The sequence below is a fragment of the Opisthorchis viverrini genome (genome assembly GCF_000715545.1).
Source record: "Opisthorchis viverrini unplaced genomic scaffold opera_v5_355, whole genome shotgun sequence".
Taxonomy (NCBI): Eukaryota; Metazoa; Platyhelminthes; class Trematoda; order Opisthorchiida; family Opisthorchiidae; genus Opisthorchis; species Opisthorchis viverrini.
In genome coordinates, this window is record NW_008752017.1 from 491,708 (window position 1) to 510,790 (window position 19,083).

The following is a 19,083-nucleotide window of genomic DNA, read 5'->3' on the forward strand; positions in this document are numbered from 1 at the left end:
GTAGCCATTAATGTGAGAATATTTGATTAACTTGTTCTACTCGTTCAGAAATATGTATAAATAACACTGCGTAGGGATGTCTGGGGGAACGGTTATGAGTGAATGGGTACTCTAATAGGTTTACTGAAATGCACAGTAAATTGAATTGAATTGTCCTAAAGGATACCGTAGAGAAGATTATGTAGTAACGGCCACCACTGATCTTGAACCCAAACCGATATCATCCGTCAAACAAACCGGGTTGGTAGTCCAGTTGTGGATGACCATTTACCTCGGATCCGTCCGCGTATATCTGCGTTGATCACCTTACATCTCACATCATAGGCCAGTCCACCCGCAGATGCGGAGCGAATCGGACTGGGAAGTCCTAACAGGTGGGCCAATCGACCGGCACAACTTTCTGGACCATCGTTTGAGGCGTTGGGCAAACGAATGAAATCACTCAAGCGTGAAAAGTTAGATGTGTTCCTCGCACGCTGTTACAGTATTAGTAACACGCCTGCTTCGAATCTCTCATGAACGATAATCGAGTCCAGTGCTTCGCCCATTTGCGCCAGGACAAAAGGACGAATGTTCAAACGAGTGATGTGAACCTGCAATCGAAGTTCACCGCCGCGCAATACGAGGCACCTGAAAAAAGCCATGGAAACGCATGCAGAGGCAAAGCAACCACAAACCAGACTCATGGACAGCCACGCACTTCACAACAACCGAGTTTCAGTGTAATTGTAGTAGCTGCTTCGGTGTGTCAGAGAGTTTGCGCGTGTGTGTCCGTTCGTCGTTCCACCATCGATCTGGCGTGTGACTTGAGTGGCTGATTGGATGTGTGTCCGATTGGTTGGCTCGCGTGAGTGCTGTGGGTTGACTGGATATGTGACTCAGTTGTTTTGCTTGCCTGCCACGAAAGCGGACCAGTTTGGCCGCGTGTACTCAATACACCCGTGTCCATACTTACGTGTTTTTCTGACTTACAGTGAACTACAATAGTAATATTATGCAGTCGGGAGCTTCGCATCCACCTATCAATGAACTGCTTCTGCTCAGATGTACCCAAACGGCGTTACGTGCACAGAAGTCCCAGATGTACAGAATGTGCCTACCATGAACTCGAACTCTCACTGACCGGGTGTAACCCACCGTTTTAATGTGATCACGGTACCGAAGAGCAAAACCGAGTAAAGAATTTTATTTTTTTCCGAAGGAACATGGAGTGAACATGTGAGCCCTACGGCCCATAAGAGGTGGCTGCTCAACTGTAGAGATGGAAAATTAGGCACTCTTCCAAAGTGGTTAAAAACAAGGTGCAATATTTTCATAAAGGAAACTAACTACTCACAAGGTTGCTGAAAACTCTTCGACAGCAATCTTGTGAGTTCCTTTATGAGAATATACTGCGACATCTCGAATATCATGCCAACTGAATCGTGAGACGGCCTGTGTGCAGCACATTCAGTCGTAGAATATCATAAACGAGAGGTTCAGTTGAGCCTCGCGTGAAAACCAAATTGATATGCAAATGAGTGCATTTCTGGGTGCAATATCTTCGAAACACGCTTCGAGAATCAACGTGAAACCACGTTCTCCCTTATACCAGCCATTCATACGCCACGGATATCCTTATGTGACTAGTTCTCAAGGTTTCACGTAGTGCCAGTAATTTATTTCATCATCTGGGAAGTCTCCTGAATCAGTCGTACAGTAAAAACTTGAAATTTGTGCACCCGAACCCACCCGCTGTCGGATCCCACTTATAGCTGAACCTTAAAAAGCATAGTAAGCAAGGTGAACACCAGTTAGGCAAATTTCCCATCCTGTGTCGACTCATCGGGTTAGGTTCCAGCTTCAAAATGTGTACCATTAGCTGACTTATTTTACTTTATAGATAACAAAGTTGGTTGATTGCTAATTCTTACCGTGCACAACAATTCACCGTATAAAGATTTATACGCGGCTGTCCAGTATGACTGATGCATCTCAGCATGTACTGTCAGAAGAATGCGATGCTCGGTTTCTCATTCTATACTTCAGTGTCTGTGGACACCGTACGCAGCAGTCCCTACACAACTTTAACAGCGTCTACTGTATGCATATGCGTAGTGTAGCATTTTCTCCGGAGCTGTTTGATTACGTATATCAGATGATAGTAGATGCAAGCAGTTCACCCACCCATGACAGCGACAAATTGACTGCACTGTGGATCACTACAATCATTTACTGGTTAAATGTAACCAGCCGAAAAGCAATAACGCGAGAAATAGACTTGGTGTTCACACAACAGTTGAATAAGAATACCTCAAATGTCGTGTCAGCAACTTTACTCATAGGCCAGCTGCCACGCATTTGACACAATATCACCACTAGTCATTGCGACTCATTGTAGATCACAGCCATTCGCGGTTTGGTAGTAGGACCATAGCACCACCACCAGCAAAAGTTGGATTACGGGCAGTTGATCCAACAAGCGGACATTATCCTGTTCCGTAAGTGATCACGTTTGATACGAGAATAGGTGAGATTGAACGCTCCAGGTATCATACTCGGGTGTGCATCATTCTAATCTATTCGAATAAGCTGCATTGATTATAGACGGTCGAAGGACTGTGATTTCTAATTAACTAGCTTCAGATAAAATATCCCCCCCCAATAGTAGTTAGTTAGAGAATACTGATAATGGTCACACTGGATCGCATACGCGCTGCGATAAGACAGTTTCGCTTGCATCCTGAGGATTTTAAATGGCTTTCGCGAGGCGATAAAAATACACTGGTTTCAGCACGCCTGCAAATCCATCCTTTACGCACAAGCGCAACAAGGCAAACGTTTATTAGAATCGTCAGCGCCCGTCATCCAGGTTGTTGCGAACAAATGACGTCCCATCATAGCAACAAAGGTGGCGAATACTCAGAGCATGCAAGAAAGAATTGCAATCTCGTGCGTCCCTTTAGTCCAAGTTTCATCTGTACTACCGGGAATCAAAGTGAGAATTCAACAAATGGTGCAGAGTCTGAGGCTCACTTATCCATGGAGTCTTGTCAAATAGCTCTGACTGTCTAGCGAACCAGCGTTACCTATGACAAACCAACTAAGGTGAATGGCATACACTTGCGTGGACAGTGACGGAAACCGAGTGTCGTTTGATTTCCCGTGTGCTCATTCAAAGAAAGTTTAATTTCGAGTATATCGTGCGTTGTACCAGCACCGGCTGCAGTAGGCCCCCAGTGGTACAGAGATCTACTTGCCTGTCAAACGAATGTTTACCAACACAGGGATCCCCAACTTGATTCCTTGAAGCCACGTCAAAGGGGTCTACTTTGGTGGCACTTAGTGACCTGTGGCTTCCTTTCGGCGGAACGCACTACTAGATACATCCAACCGTATCCAATCCAAAGAGCAGTACCGACGAGTCGGATCAGGCTTGCTTGTGGTAACTATACTCTAATGACGGTGAGAACCCAGTGTCAAAAGTAATGGGTTCTCCAAAGTGACTGTTTCAGGATAACAGGATAGCTTACCATCAGGAATGATAGTCAGAGCTTCCTGTGGCCAAAGACGCTCTCAAAGTTCGAAAATGAACTTTCGTGAAAAATTTCCGTTTTACACTTCAAGCACTTTAGAATTTTTAACATGACTTACAGGTGGGATTCAACTCGAATGTAGACTGCGACGCAGCTAGCATAACATGCACCCTCAAGTTGGTTGAAAAAACGAGATGAGTGAGCGAAGCTCCGAACATAACTTAAATGTCATATCCAAAAAGCTCGAGTGACTCTTAGGCCCAGCGATTCCGTGTGGTGAACACGGATGGCTGCATAGTCCTGACATTTTACTACATTCCACCCCACGCAAGCAGTCAATCATGCAAACGGTCCAACAGTCGTTGTATCACCGAACGATGAATGATGCAATTAACTGTGCGGGCAGTTGAGATTTGGCTGCACCGCATTCATACTGGCGTTCCTCCTGCGTCGTTTACAGCGGCAGACTTACAATGACCAGTGCGTTTGACTCCAGCTACTGAACCTTGCAAAACATGCGAGTATACCTTATCGATCAAAAAGAACGATCCATTCTACGTGCCTGATGACATCTAGTTTGTCATTGTATTGGTAAGCCCCAGGCCAACGCCTCGGTGTTTAACAAACCATCACAAAGTAAGGGTAATCACTGACCGTCCATGTAGGTGTAGTAAAAACTAATTCGGATGTCGGCGCACCACGGTTCGCGTCAGGCGAACGGAGACGTCCACAGGACTGAGAAAACTCTTAGTCTCGAGCTGGGAATTCGGTTCACATTAAAATTTAAAACACTCGCGGAGGATTAACTGTAGACAACCACATATTCACCTCAACTTAGTCTTGTATGACTGTCCACAACCTGTCCTGACGCAATAACTCTGGACGCCCTACAGTGAAAGAGGGGCAATAGACTCGAGTTTCTCAGTAAGAGATATCAGCAATGTACCCGCCCGGATGCACGCTTTAAGCCCCAGATATGACGGGCACCTGGAGTGTCGAGTGCAAACAGGAAGCAGCTCTTTATTCGGGCAACGAAAAAACGATTACAAACCCGCCAACATTAATCAAACTGGAAACTTTTGTACTGCTTTTATGTCACGGGCTACACAGTTGCCAAGGTGTGAACCAACCAACAAATTCAATTTCTTCAATGTAATTTCAAAGTTCCCAGTGGGAATCATGTAAATTACACTTAAATGGAACAATGGTCAATTTGAGCCAAGTTTGAACATACATATGGTTGGCTACGATATCGGAAATACAGATGCTTACCAATCAGATGTAAATGGGCAATGCGATAGTAGAGCTTGTTTCCAAAGCCCATCATGAAAACAATGGATCCAACAGAACCATCTTTAGCTGTTGTGCAGAACCTAGGATAAAAAAGGCGCGCCGCGAACTCTCAAGGATGCAGAGTGAAAATGAAGAACAGAACCGAAGAATTAGCCTCCCGCGCATACCCTGACTGCATGATGCGTATCCTGCTCAATCGGCTTACTCGAGATACAGTGTTCGGATTGTCTTAAATTCATCAATCGGACCTACCAATCCTACTTCTCCCTTGGGTGTCTGCATTTCGCGGGTGGCTTGAACCCGCCTGTTTTGCAGGCTTGAAACGTATCCTTAAATAACCTGTACTGCTGTAGAATCATACCATCTTTCAGGCTTCTGAGCGAACGACTTGTTGAGGACTCCAATAGTCCTCCCACGATTGTTGGTCGACCTGGCAATTCTGGTCCGCGTGCAACGTTCGAACCAGTAGTACTGTCACGTCCGTCGCGATATACCATCGGCGGGGTCGCCCTGTTGCATACAGCAGGACGGGTTAATGGTGTTACTATTGATTTCAAGTACTCCCTCCTATCCTATTCCACCCTCGTGTAAATATTCTCTCTGCGAGACTGACGGCTCTGTTCACCTTGCATCGATCCCAGCTGCAGCTTATGCACAGACGTCTTCATTAAAAAACTCCTTGGATGGGGGTCTACTTAACTGCCTTTTATGTCCGCAGACTGAATGAAGCAGTACGGCAAGGAACTCGTCAAACATTCAGTTTCCTCTGCAGCGATGAAGGCTATATACGGGAAACAAGGATTGAGAACGCGGAGGCTGTAACCAAACGGACTGCCACATCGCTTTCTTCATGCCTTTGGCTGCGCACAGCTAGTGACGCGGTGGTTGCGGTTGGATGTTCCGGTTCAGCTATAAAAGTCCACTCCGACAACTTTAGATAGTTCGGTTTGGCTGAAAGACGCGACTGCATCCGGAACCGAGTCAACAGTATGCGGCTAGCAGAGAACTTGTTTATTCGGACCTACAAGCCTTCTTTGAGCCCGAGAAGGCTGTGGTTGATGAATGAGCCAACTGGATGGAAACTGGCTGCATCGAAAACAAGCCCGGCTTTCCGGTAACTGTTGTCTGTAGTCGAGCAGACAGCGAACCCTTGAGCTTCCATGTAGTTGCATGATGACCGTGTACCGGAGAAACTTGTACCGTGCGACCACCATTCAGTATCCTACCGGCCTCCCATGATTCGGAAGAAATTAGCCGCTAGTCTTTGCACCAATTTGCTGCACAACAAACCAAGGATACGGCAACGTAAGCTCGCCACCACTCTGAGTACTGGTAGCTTATTGCACTCAACGAAAATAAAAAGGACAACTGAAAATGGTCTAATGGGTTGCACGAAGTGGCGCCCACTTGTATTGTTCCTTGGTTGAGACAGCATTAAGTGTCTTTCGATCATCATAGTGCCGTGACTGCTTTGCTTGACATTCACAGACGCCGTCATGGAACCCCATCCTAAGTTTACCCTGACAATACCCAAGCTATATATCTCTCATGGTCGGCAGCAGTACCCGGTTTCCGATGATTTAAAGTGATCAAGAAGCAAATTTAATGCACTTGATCCAACATTGGCACCTTGACTGCTCTAACCTAGGCTCACATGAGCCGACAGTATATGAGCCCATATGGTGACATAGCGGACGGACACCAAAAGGATGGCACCAGTGGATCACAGCCGGCGATTACGATCAACCGTTGAAACAAGCTTTCAAACCCTTTAACATTAATAGTCATCAGCCAGCAACATTACTGTTCACACTGATGCTTCGCTGACCTGAAATTCGAGACCTTAGAATGAAAACGAAAAGTGGGCGAGCTGGCCTGTCGCAAGCACGTGGTGAGGCAACCTAGAAACCGATAACAACTGACATCAATCACGCGCCAGCTTCATTCAGCCGGGCGTACTGAAACATCCAAATGACGTAAATTTCTTTCACACCGGTGTCGCGGTTTCCGCCATTCAGAAACATGCATGCGGGAGAACGCGCAGTGACAGTCTGTGGAGCAAACGTATCACACAAATTCATTCTGCTTAAGACGCCGTTCGCCTACTCTGGCGGACACGTGCAGGACAACGGGAAGCTGTAACACGAGTTCACCTCACCAAGTTTTAGGATACCCTAATCCGTTTCACCTTGCTTCAACTTCATACTCGATATTTTTATGGAAGACTCAACACCAGCTTGTAATGACTGCGGGGCAGAACTGCTCACGAGATGTCGGGTACGCGCCGCAGTATCCTTGGATCTCGCAGCGTCGTAGTGCAAACTCCAGTGTACGCGCATCGTGTAGCGTGGAAATGACATCAGTTTATGCATCAAGGGTCACCATCATCATCGACAGCATTACATTAGTGTTCAACACCGATGCCGTACAAGAGCCAAGTTTACGATGCTGCTGTGGGCTACATATCATTATGTGGGTTAGGAAACCGGAAGCAGGCCACCGAAGTCGTCAAAACAATAGCGAACTGAGCTGCGCTGGTTATTGCCGTCTCCCTGGAAGGGGACCCTAAAACGAGACGTGTCTATAATTATGAATCTTGTCAGACATGTTCCCACCGCGCTCCCAGTGGCGCCCGTACAATCAAGCGTTTAATGTAGAGCTCCACTCTAATCTACCCAACCAATCTTCCAGACGATTGTTATTACGCATCAATTATACCGGCTACGGCCAACGATGCCCAGCTGTCCACCCAGCTTCCCCGAATCATCAGTCGACGAAACTGAGAGCTGTAACCACCATGCAAATACGTGGTTTCTCTAGCTGGTGCAGTGACTGCGAAGCACACACTCAAGTCGCGGGCGCGGTCATACATCTCAGAACGCCACGGATGAACTCAGCTGATTCATATTTCTCCCTCTGTGTGTCCGGTGATCCCGAAACAACTACTTGCAAAAAATATGGCGTGGGAGTTGCACATAACCCCAGAGCTGAACGCGCTTTGCTGCATCATCATCATCATCATCATCGACAGCATGACATCAGTGTTCAACACCGATGCTTCACTGCCGCACAACCATGACTTATTCGAAAGCCTTATTGTAAAGAAAAGAATAAAGGTGGACGGGGAAGGGACTTAGTGCTAGCTTAACACAATCGTTCCGAGGTGCCTACACATCCAGACATTCACTCAGGCAATCTGGATAGAAACTGACAACAAGAACGCCACTGACATCGGTTGGCAGCCATATCTTGTAGTGTCTCCAACCAGGCAGTGAGGTCCCCATCCTGGAAGCAGAGTAGCACCGACATCACCCAAGCGTTTCGTGACCTCCTTCATACTTCTCTGCCAGGTCAAGGGTTGGCCACCTCTCTGTTTAACTCAATCACTGTGCTGGTATCTTGAATCCTCGTTTCTGAGACACAGCACACATCAATGCCAAGCGAGTCCAGTGTGAGTGCAAGAGCAGCCCGTTGTCCTGCTTGCTTCAGAGTGCGGACATTGAACGCGGCCAGTTAGACTGGGTGTCGAGGCTTGAGGATTGATTTGGAGATTCCTGAAGATGTCGGCACCATGTGACGAGCAGATGCTGCACGCAAAACCGATGCATGACGGAATCACCAGTCCTAAGTGCTGGGCCTACAAGAAGAGAGTTAGTAATGGGGTGGGGAGGGGGGAAGAAAAAGCGTGTGAAGGAGAAAGAAGGGAGGCGTCAGCAGTAGCCCGTTTTCGCTTACCCGCCCTGCTGTATGCAGCAAGTAAGGCGACCCGGCTGATGGCACCACGCGACGGCCGATGTGGCATGAGTTTATTTGTGTATGTGCAATTCATGGTTTTACGTGGGCTGGGATACTGCCAGGGCGCCCACACCTAGACAGGAGGACGATTAAGGTTCTCAACCAAAGCCTTTGGCTCAAAAGCCTAACCGGAAGGCAGCAGTGTTTGGCGGGAAATGCAAATGCATTGCCATCTCTACGGAACAAGTCGCCACATGTTCCAACCCCCAACCTGGAGGGCCAGCAGACTGTGTTCGTCAGACCTCTAACCATTGACCAACCTGGTATGAGAGACTCTGTGAGTGTCGCGGGACACTCTCCAGTATAGCTCAATGGATCGCTGAGGTGCGCAAACCGTCACACCACGGTAAGGTCCAGTCTCTTCGTGACGGCAAACCGTCACACCACCATAAGGTCCAGTCTCTTCGTGACGCGCTTTGCTGGATCGGATTCAACTACATAGTTATCTTTGCGCCGCCGATTATCCAGCTCAATCATGTCAAAGGCCGCTCGACAGAAGGAACGGTGCTTGTTTGTAGTGCGCAACCAGCTACTCCACCTCGCCAAATCAATTGTAAACTGTGGGAGCTGTAGCCATCGTACAAGCACGCGATTTCTCTAGCTGATGATTATTTAATGCCTCAGAATTAAAAGACTGGGTGAGGGAGGGGGCTGGTGCTGGCCTACTGTAAGCATTCTGAAGTGCCTAAACCTACAACCACTCAGTCAGACAATCTAGAAAGAAGTTGACAGCACGCACGTCACTAACATCGATCAGCCGATATTTCTTGCAACATCACCAGCCAAGCGTAGGAAGCCTCACGGGGACCCCATCCTGGAAGGCGGATGGCACCAACAACACCCAAACTCGCTTTGCGCCATTCTGAAGGAGGCATAGAAAACAATCGTCTCGGTAGACGGTGTTGCAGCACCCCCGGGTATCCCAGGAGCAGCAGGCATTGATTGACTATCACCACCGGTAACTGATGGCGAAGTGGTTCATTGGTGTGAAACACGTGGTAAGGCGATTCTCACTGTTCCGGAAATCGGCACTGCAAGGCAAGTCTGTGATCTGCGTCTGAAGTAGACCATTTCTGTTGACCGTGCGTCTCGTATCCAACCGAAGACGATCATTCAATCGGGCCCCACCAGCGCTTAGCCTACGTACCCGTTCGATCACGTCACCAGCAACCACAATAGCTGAGCTTATAGCCCATTGTAAGGGATTGCCTAAAGCACCATAGAAGTTGTCCTGGAAAGATTCACAACTGGCCAATTGGGGCGTAAGCGGACATAACGAACAGAGTGCAATAGGTTCCACTTTCTCTGGATTACCTCACAAACAAAACGCGAAGAGGCGACTATCAACAGGAATCTAATCAACTTGAGACGTTCCCGCTCGTTCACTCAATACAACATCCACCCCAGCATATCCAGCTGCACCGGCCTCTGCATCAACAGAAATGCGCAGCCGGAACCTGAGTGGGAGCGAGGGGGAAATCAGTTCAATCACAGTACTTGCGTCATGTAGCCTTGTTGTGAACAAAAATACATCAGTGCAGAGGGGATCTGCTGTGCGAGCAAAAGCCACTTGTTGTCCTGCTTGTTTCAGTGTGCGAACATCAGAGGAATTCGCGTACACCGACCTTTGGCGTTTGAAAACAGACTTCAGGATGCCTAGAGTCGTTACTGAAGTCGGACACACAGAAGCTGCGGCTTTGTTGCGGTGGGACCTACAGTGGTGGTATTCAAATCAGATTAGGGTAGGTAAAGAAGGAAAACTTCAAACTATCAGGGAGGTATCGGCAGTGGCACGTTTGCGCTTACTCATCTCGCTGTATGGAGCAAGGTTGTTGACACCGCATCCGTTTACTCAAAATAGTGATCACGCGGCTATTTGCCGGGAAATGCAAGTGCATTCCCATTTTCACAGAAATAATCAACCCCTTCCCGACATGTTCTATCCCCATAGACCAGGAAGGCAGAAGTCTACGTCACATAGATGCCCCTGTTCAGTACAGCAAACGGTCACACCATGGTAAGGCCCAGTCTCTTGGTGATAAACGAAGCATACGTCACGAAACCATAAGTTGCAACTAATATCAGTCAGGCCCGCCCGCAAAAGGTGATATAGCCTCTTCACAAATGCTTATGGGTTTCCTAAGGTGACACGAGCACTTTGCATCAAGACTAGTTTTGCTGGTAACCCGTCTATATGTACCCTGCCAATCGTCCCACCGGGAACCGTTCAAATAAAGAAGGAAGTGGGTAACATGTATTTAAAATCATGGATTACGAAATGCACACCGAAATCGACATAGTTACGACCACGAGTAGTTCGCTTGACGATAGGGCGAACGATAGTCACCATAGTCATCGCCTGTAGAATTTGGAGTTAGAAACAAAACGACTTACCACTTTGGCCCATAGGTCCATATCCATTACTGCCACTATAATAGTTGTCGCGACGCATCCTCCCGTAATCCTGACCGTAACCCAGTTCGTCAGGATGACCGGGAGCTGTTCCGTAATCACCAGACCCTCCATAAGGGGGTTCTGCCATATGTGATCCTCCATGGGCGGACCGACCACCACCTGCACTGTAAGGTGGGGAACTGGGAGGTCCATACGGCCTAGAAGCATAAGGGGGACCAGCCTGAAGATGGTAGGTATGACCTCACAGAACTTACAGTACGGGGAGCATTTCCCATGGGAGTCGATGCAAGAAACAGTTCGATGTACCGCGATCCGATCTTTTCCCTATCCTTTTTCATGGCCTCCTTTGCTTCGTCGTGACTGGCGAAATCCACAACAGCCTCACCGGTGGGTCTCCCAGACTAAACATGGAACGAATAGCATGAGCCGTGAAAATCACAATAATAAATCATCATCAATGACAGCAACATCAGTGTTGGCACTGATGCTTCACTGACACAATAATAAAACTCACTGAAAATCCTATTACCAGCTATCCACATAGATGATGACAGCTAAATATGGGTGACAAGGCTTATCAAAACCAACTCTGTGATCACCAATATTGGAAACAACGTTAACTTACAGAATTCATCCGAATGCGGACATTCACCGGCTGCAACGGGGCCAAGAAGCGATCGATGTCGTCGGCCGTAGCCGAGAAGGGCAAACCCCGTAGACGGACAGAATGACCTGTCACACTTTGCGGATCCTCCGGCTCAGGATTGCTCATTGGTCCATAGCTCTTTGAACCAGGTCCCATGTGACTTGGGGGTCCACCAAACCCCCTAGGTGGAGAATGATATCCGGAATAGCCGGAAGGATGTGGACGATCGTATGGTCCGGGGCGTCCTCCAGGAGGAGGTCCTCTTCCGTACCCGGGCCCGTTCGGTCCACCACCAGGCGGACCGCCATAAGGTCCTCGAGGTCCACCATAATAACCACTACCTGGATAATGATCGCGTCCACCCCGGCCAACGATAGGTCCACCACCACTGCCACCACTGCGTTCTTCTAAGACAGAATAAGAAGTGAAAGCTGAACTTACGATTCGCTTCCATTTGCCGCTGAATGGTCGAATTTGCTTCCAACATACTGCTTTCAAATATTTCGATGTACCTAGAAGGCAAAACACCAAGATATTGGTAACAACCGGAATAGAAAACAACAATTATTGGATGTAATGGACTAAAACCGCAAAATGGATGACTATAAAAGCTAGCTAGCAATGAAACTACAACTGACGTTGAGTTGAACTGCCAAAAGCTAAAAAGCGTATAACGAAAATGCGCAGCACGGTCAACAGAAAGAACAGCTAAGGGAGAAAATAGTCAAATGGACAAAAACGGACGAAACACCGAAAGCGACGGTGCTGGCAGAAGCCAACCAACCATCGCTGGTTCTACGTGTAAGCCATGTCGCTGTCGAAAATTCTCTGAATAAATTGAGTATCAACCACGAACTGTAAGCATATTGGCAACAGCAGTTTTCAATGCTGTGGAGGTAGAATCTCACGTGACTGCAAAATTCAGGTGCAGCAACGGTGGCGCAACTGCGAGAACCCGGTAAGCATTGACTCACAGACCCCAAAAACAGAATAAACGAGTGATTAAGGTCGGAACAGTCCACGCACTTGCCAACCGGCACATAAGCAACCGATGATAGCATTCTAATGCGCCAGGAACCCAGGAACTCGTAACAAACCTATGCGAATAACCATACCTCATACTCCTGCCTCTAAGAAAGTTTACAGACGCCGTAAGACATAAAGGAGCAAAACAAGGAAACAAATACCCGAATTTCCCATCCGGAACCCGATAATACCCCACCTGTGCCCTATCTTCTCCATATGCTTCTCCTTTGCACGCGCTAGCATCTCCGCTGATGTGAATTGGACATACGCCTCCCCAGTGCACCGGCCCATGTGATCCACCAGTAGCCCGATACCGTTCGGAGCTATTTCCAGACCTGCGAAGCCCAAATCGGTATCACCCAGGAGAGAACGGGACAAATAAAGATGAGCAGAATGATGAAATGAATATTAAAAGCTTGAATCGACAGAGAAAGGAAAGATAGACTATAAGACCTGCTTGCACATCGTTAAGTTACTCGGGATACGAAGCGTTTGTCCATTAGGTTAAAAAGCCGTTCCTAGTCGTTTGCTATTGGTGAGGACCATGACATGGTGTCCACCATTGGTACAGAATCGACAGAAGTTAGAGGTCGTGAACATGGACCTTGTAGGGCCCGGACTCACCGTTAAAACGTACCCTCTAAATATAAATAACAGGTGTTTTCTGCATCACGTCACGAACTTAAAACACAACCCGTAAGTTAATCGAGCAGACTGAATGTCGTCGAGCATGGAAAGCAATTGCCACTTATTTCACTTTCGCAACCATATGCGTGAATGACGTACAGCCGATGTATTGAAGAGTAGGAAACATTTCTGCAGTATTCAACCGTCGATACTAACGGCATGTTGCTGTCGATGACATCTTCACAGGGCTAGGCAAACAAATGATAATGATCAAAGATGCGCCACCTACCCAATAACTTAGAACTTAGGTTAACTCGCTGGACCCTAAAACAATGCTGGGGGCAACCCCGCAAAGTTTACATAAGCATAAGGTAGGGGATTTTTCTTGACAACGAACTTTTACTCGATCCCGCTGGCATTTTGCCGGCCGCTTCATCTTTCTCGGGCGTAATTTGCTACGGCGAGATCCCCCATTAATTCTGGTTGGAGCAGCCTTATTCACACTTCTGATTTCCTTTCATTCACCGCCGTCACCTGTAAGACCACCTGGCAGATTTGCGGAAACACAACACTTCAGAGATTTGTCCGCCGTTTTTACACAATCAATCAGCTCACTGATACACCGGTCCTAGCAGCTAGTTTCGATGACTAAAAATAGGCAGCGTGGGAATAAATACAAAAGGACGATAATATTTGGTACGTGGGAGTGAACTCAAGACTACGCCCTGTTAGGCTTGCGAACTGGGTGACTATTAACCTGATAGGCAGTCACATCGCGCGATTCCCTACCTACTAGAAATTAGTCGGCGCGATCTATGACTAGGTCGTCACTGTGTCCATTGACAGCAAAACCCCAACGCGGACCATCAGACTGACAAACTAGCCACCTGTACGGTGGTGGTGTACCAACGGTATGTTCTGGCGACGAGTTCAACTGTAAAATAATATTTCTTCGTCCAGCTGTAATTCCGTTTCGGAGCCTAACTGCCACCCGAAGGAAGCACGAAGGCTGGGAAACTACCAGACCGTCCAAGACTAGATGCATAGGTCGTATTCGAACACCGGACCTTCCGTGCTCAACTGTATGTAATCTCCGGTTGAACTCACTTTTGGTGCTATGCTGTGCAGGCAATTCCTTCTGCCTGTTATCTGGAGCCTCCACGCTATAAAAAGCCCGGTATGATCACCGACAACGCAGAATCATTGCTACAGGACTGAAGTACGTGCTTTCAACCAACCGATTTATCGATGGTCTGAACCTTCCTGGAAACTATGCGGTGCAGTTCAGCACTACTGTTTCAAACAAAAACGCACATCGTTCCGGAGATACCGCAGCTGTGGTGTTTAAAACTGATACGGGCGGCGCCAGATGACGCATTAATCGATCAAGAGTCCATTAGGTCGAACACTAAGTTTCGACAGCGGTATATGGCGGACAGGGTGAACTTAACAAACGACAGTGACTCAAAAAGTGCTCTGCCTCAGATTAAGCGTCGAGACTTGTCACTTAGGCTATAAACTACCCGGGACCACCCACGCAACATTCGACAAAAGTGGAATGCTATAAAACCGAACATGTGGTTATCTGATACCCGATCCTATCGATTAAGACACCTCAGCTGAGTTGCACGCAACAGCCGTCCGGTGAATCAAACAGCTCTTCGGTATAACTTCAAAGCTCGCAGCTACTGCGCGCGGGATTACGAACGGTTCTCCAGAAGCTTCCGTACACAAAGCAGTCACCGTCAGGTATGCCCACTCTCTATCCCTACCCAATATCGTGATGGATGAAACAAAAAGACGAACGCTGGGAGGTCACTTAAGCACAAGATAGCCTCCGAATACGACCTTGTCGATCTTGAGTATGCAAACGATATCGTTTTCATTTTCGAAGAGGCGCAGGTGTTTTTGGGTGAGATGACCAAAGCCATCCCGTTCTTTGGTATGCATGTTGCGCTCGCAAAGTGTAAGCTCATACTCCTGGACACGTGGTCGCTGAACACGCCACTTACAGTCCAGGGACAGGCACTCGAAATTGTGGGGCATTTCACGTATCCTAGTTGTATTAGTTCCTACTGTAGTGTGATAGATAAAGTTATTGCATGTGTCGCGCTTTCTAATTTGAGACAGCTATGTTGTCAGAGCGGTATATCCCTGAATCTCAAGGGACGTATCAGACTACAGTACGGGTTACTCGCAATTTGGGATGAAAAAATTGCCCGAATGAGTGTCTGGAGGTGTAGGCATTTCAGCATGATTGCAGCATCATGTCCCTTCGCCATCCACTTCTTCGTAATAAGGCTTTCAAAAATTCATTATTGTATGGCAGCGAAGCATCAGTGTTGAACACTTATGTTGCGCTGTCGATGATGATGAATCGATTTGTTGAACAGTGAACGTATGTTCACCAGACAGCTGCGCTTCAAATAGCGGAAGCCAAACTGAACTAAAGCGGATCCATGTACGAAACGGTTAATTTGTCATCATAGAAATTTGTAGCTCGGATGCAAGTAGTTTCGGCTAATAACGAAGCGACTCATGGGTGGGGAATAGCACACCCATGTATTCACATAAACAAAAGCGTGGGGCCACTTTGGTATCGAATTCACCTAGTTTCGTCAAGGACCAGTAATCGAGACTCCTTGCTTCCAATCCTATAGGCGCTTTGTCAGCATGGTCGAGAATCCGGTAAGTGCCTAAGACCTCGGATTCCTTTCCCAGGTCGTCCACTATAATGGTCACAACCGATTACGTTTTGTAATCTGCTCGCACCCTGCCAACAGCCTACCGCTGCACCCTTACACCATGGTTTCATTAGCTTAACAAGTTACGTGCTCGCACGTATCAATGGCGTTTCGCGACGAGGATCTATAGTGAAGCCGCGGAGTACATTATGAGACGATAGCAGAGAACGCCACTTGTAATACGTGGAAACGGGGAGAAGCCATTATACTTTCTGCCCTGTAAATGAGACTTAGTTGCAATTGTGGAACAGCTGGCTGTGCACTTTCCTCATCGACTGTTTCACGAAGCTGCTGATCAAAAGGCCTGTGATTTTTGTACTCACTAAGCATTTCAAACTGCTTTCTGGGCTTAGACAACCAGCCACAAAACCCCAACTTACTGCCTCTGCTCTGCTATATGGCAATTAGGCACTGGAAGGAGACTGCACTTCTTTTGTTCCACGAATAACCGAAAGTTTCCCGAAAACTTACTTGTATGTCGTTCTCCATATCCTTAGTTCTGGAAGCAGGGTATTTTTGGTCACGCGCAAGGGACAATTGACTGGTGTTCTGCAGTGTGAAACTCCTTCTTAATACAATTCCCACATCTAACTAGATTTTCATCCATCTGCAGCTGATACTTGTTAGATCAGGCCCTTTTAGAAATGCAAGTGACCATTCATGCAACGCCTCTTCCTCCCTACTCCAGATAGCGTCTCCGGTATCATCTCCACATGAACTGGTAGCCGATGCTCTTTCACCCGTCGTGTTTGCATCCCAATGTAGGGGAACATCATTTCATCCAATTCTCTCAAAAATTGTGGACAACTTCCCCCGTAACCGTACAAATTTAACCTCATTCTAGGCCAACTGGGCAAACATCGCTAAGAATAACTAGTCATTTTGCTCTTCACGAAAGAGTGGTGGCGTTATCCTTCGAGGTTAATCCCAAATACACGAAGTTACTTCGCAAGAGCAAAACATGAATCACAGCACGTAGTGTCCAGCATCGCTCGAAAACCACAGATCCTGAGACAAATTTTCAGAGGATGCTGGAATGTGTTGAGCTAGCAGAACCACTTGCCAGAATTCAAACACCAGTCACCCTCACACTGGAAACTGAGCACAAAAAACCCTCTTAGGACAATGTAATCCCTAATGTGAGTGGCCCTGGACAGTGGACACTAATAAGAATTTGAGTAATTCGGAAAGCACTGCTCCAGACGGAACTCATCCAAGTGCTCCTGTAGTTTCCGGGTCCTGGTGTTAACGGGTACATTGGAGAGAGATTAGTCCATGAAACGCACCGACGTGGATGTAGCCAGTTTGGGGATTTACAAACTTTTTTACTGTATCTGGTACAAAGCTTTTGTTCAGCAGCAAACGCTTCCGTCTGTGTTGCCACTCGAGGATCGACGGGTTAGATGTTGCCGGACTGAACAAGCCCCGGGAGCGATCAACACGGCGGGACTGGCATCGAACACCGGATCTACCGGTTATTAGGCTCACGCCACAGCCACTGAGCTATCTTGAGCCCAACCGCCAAAACACATAGTATACGGCAGTTACTTAACCAGACGGCACCTCAAAACCTGCCCCGAACCGCGAAATCCTCGATCATGTAAGGGCTGTACGGAAACACAGTCACAGGGATATTACAGATTACTGCAAGGATATGGAGTATGTGAACTTTGACATTTACTAGGTCATTTCGAAAGACAGTCGAGCCCAAACAATTCTAGTGCGTTTGGAGTTTCAATCATATGATTATTGTGCAAGTCCACCAGGACCCACAAAGTGTGAATCGCTTGACATCAAAACCGTCCGAATGGTATCCAATCCACAGATGTTAGTTTTGGTGCGCTAAACACAATGCGGGAAGTACGCACATAACCCCAAAAAGCAGGGTCAAACGTCGCAGTCAGTTGTTCTCACCCCATGCAGCTAATCATCTGACAGGTTTTAGTAGCCTCCACCTACCAGTTTAGAATACTTTTCACCCGTCCGTGGCTTCGCCATACAACTCCAAGATACGCCACGTACCTCGAAAAAACCGAGGGATTACCCCTAAAGTTGCTCTACATCAGTCGATCGATTCTCCCTTCAACGTATCAAATATACATAGCAAAGTGAATTCTCACGGCGCTCAGGAACGTGACCCAGCGAAGAACAGCCACCGTTTGGATTTGGATGGGGTAGTCAGTGAACATCGTTAAGACGGACAACAAAGCGAATATGGAAAACTCACCGTTGAAAAATGCGTATATCTCTTTCTTCTCTGTATCGTATGGCAGCCCCCGAAGGCGAACAACATACTCCTTGCGATCACGTGTGTACTGATCGTGCTTCCCCATCGCGTTGTTCATTTCCTGTTCCGTTGACGGAAAAACTAAATGCTAGACAGAATACTTGGAGAACTCACCCTCAATGTAACGCCGACCCATGTGCTCGTTGTGATGGGCGGTAGCTTTCTCAATCTCCTGCTTAGTCTCCAGCTCGATGAACGCCTCGCCGTTCGAACGCCCATTTGGTCCCTGAGGGAAAAAGATCCCACGCTTTCCATTTTTGATTTTGACATCTGTGGGTTTAACTCATAAAGGGTAAAACATACCTTTAAAGAAGTCTATGATATCATCAGCTCGAGCGGAGTACGGAAGACCGCGGATACGGACAACAGCCATCTTGGAAACCGCGAAGTAATGGCGGTTGAATAACCTAGAAAAACAAATTGAATTTGGCAAACGATTGAATCACAAGGCATGCCTGCGATGACATGAGAGAAGATATGTACCTCACGTTAGTTCTATGGTGACTCTTCACAAGGCTCAGAGATTCAGTGCTAAGCAGCGCGCCGTTTGGATTTCTTCCAGGCTCAGCCGACCCAGTTAGCACGCGTCCGCTCCTGGGTGCAGAACTTGTGCGGAATTAGTGCAGAAATTCTGCACTAATTTTCGGCTTTTAAGCCTAGCGAGCTTGAGACGTTTAATAGACATCAAAGCTTCTTTATTTGTCTCACAGTAATAAAAAACCACAAAACCCTGCA

The 19,083-nt window shown here is 47.4% G+C and overlaps 1 protein-coding gene across 1 annotated transcript; it reads right to left on the reverse strand.

The window, feature by feature from the left end:
- Nucleotides 1–10,903: 10,903 nt before the first annotated feature.
- T265_10364 (hypothetical protein) lies at nt 10,904–18,721 on the reverse strand (the record flags this gene model as incomplete). Its single annotated transcript, XM_009176717.1, has 9 exons — nt 10,904–10,962; nt 10,998–11,238; nt 11,273–11,419; nt 11,644–12,071; nt 12,106–12,176; nt 12,887–13,025; nt 18,289–18,429; nt 18,463–18,618; nt 18,652–18,721. 9 exons carry the CDS (start codon nt 18,719–18,721, stop codon nt 10,904–10,906), a joined length of 1,452 nt encoding a protein of 483 aa, XP_009174981.1.
- Nucleotides 18,722–19,083: the final 362 nt, after the last annotated feature.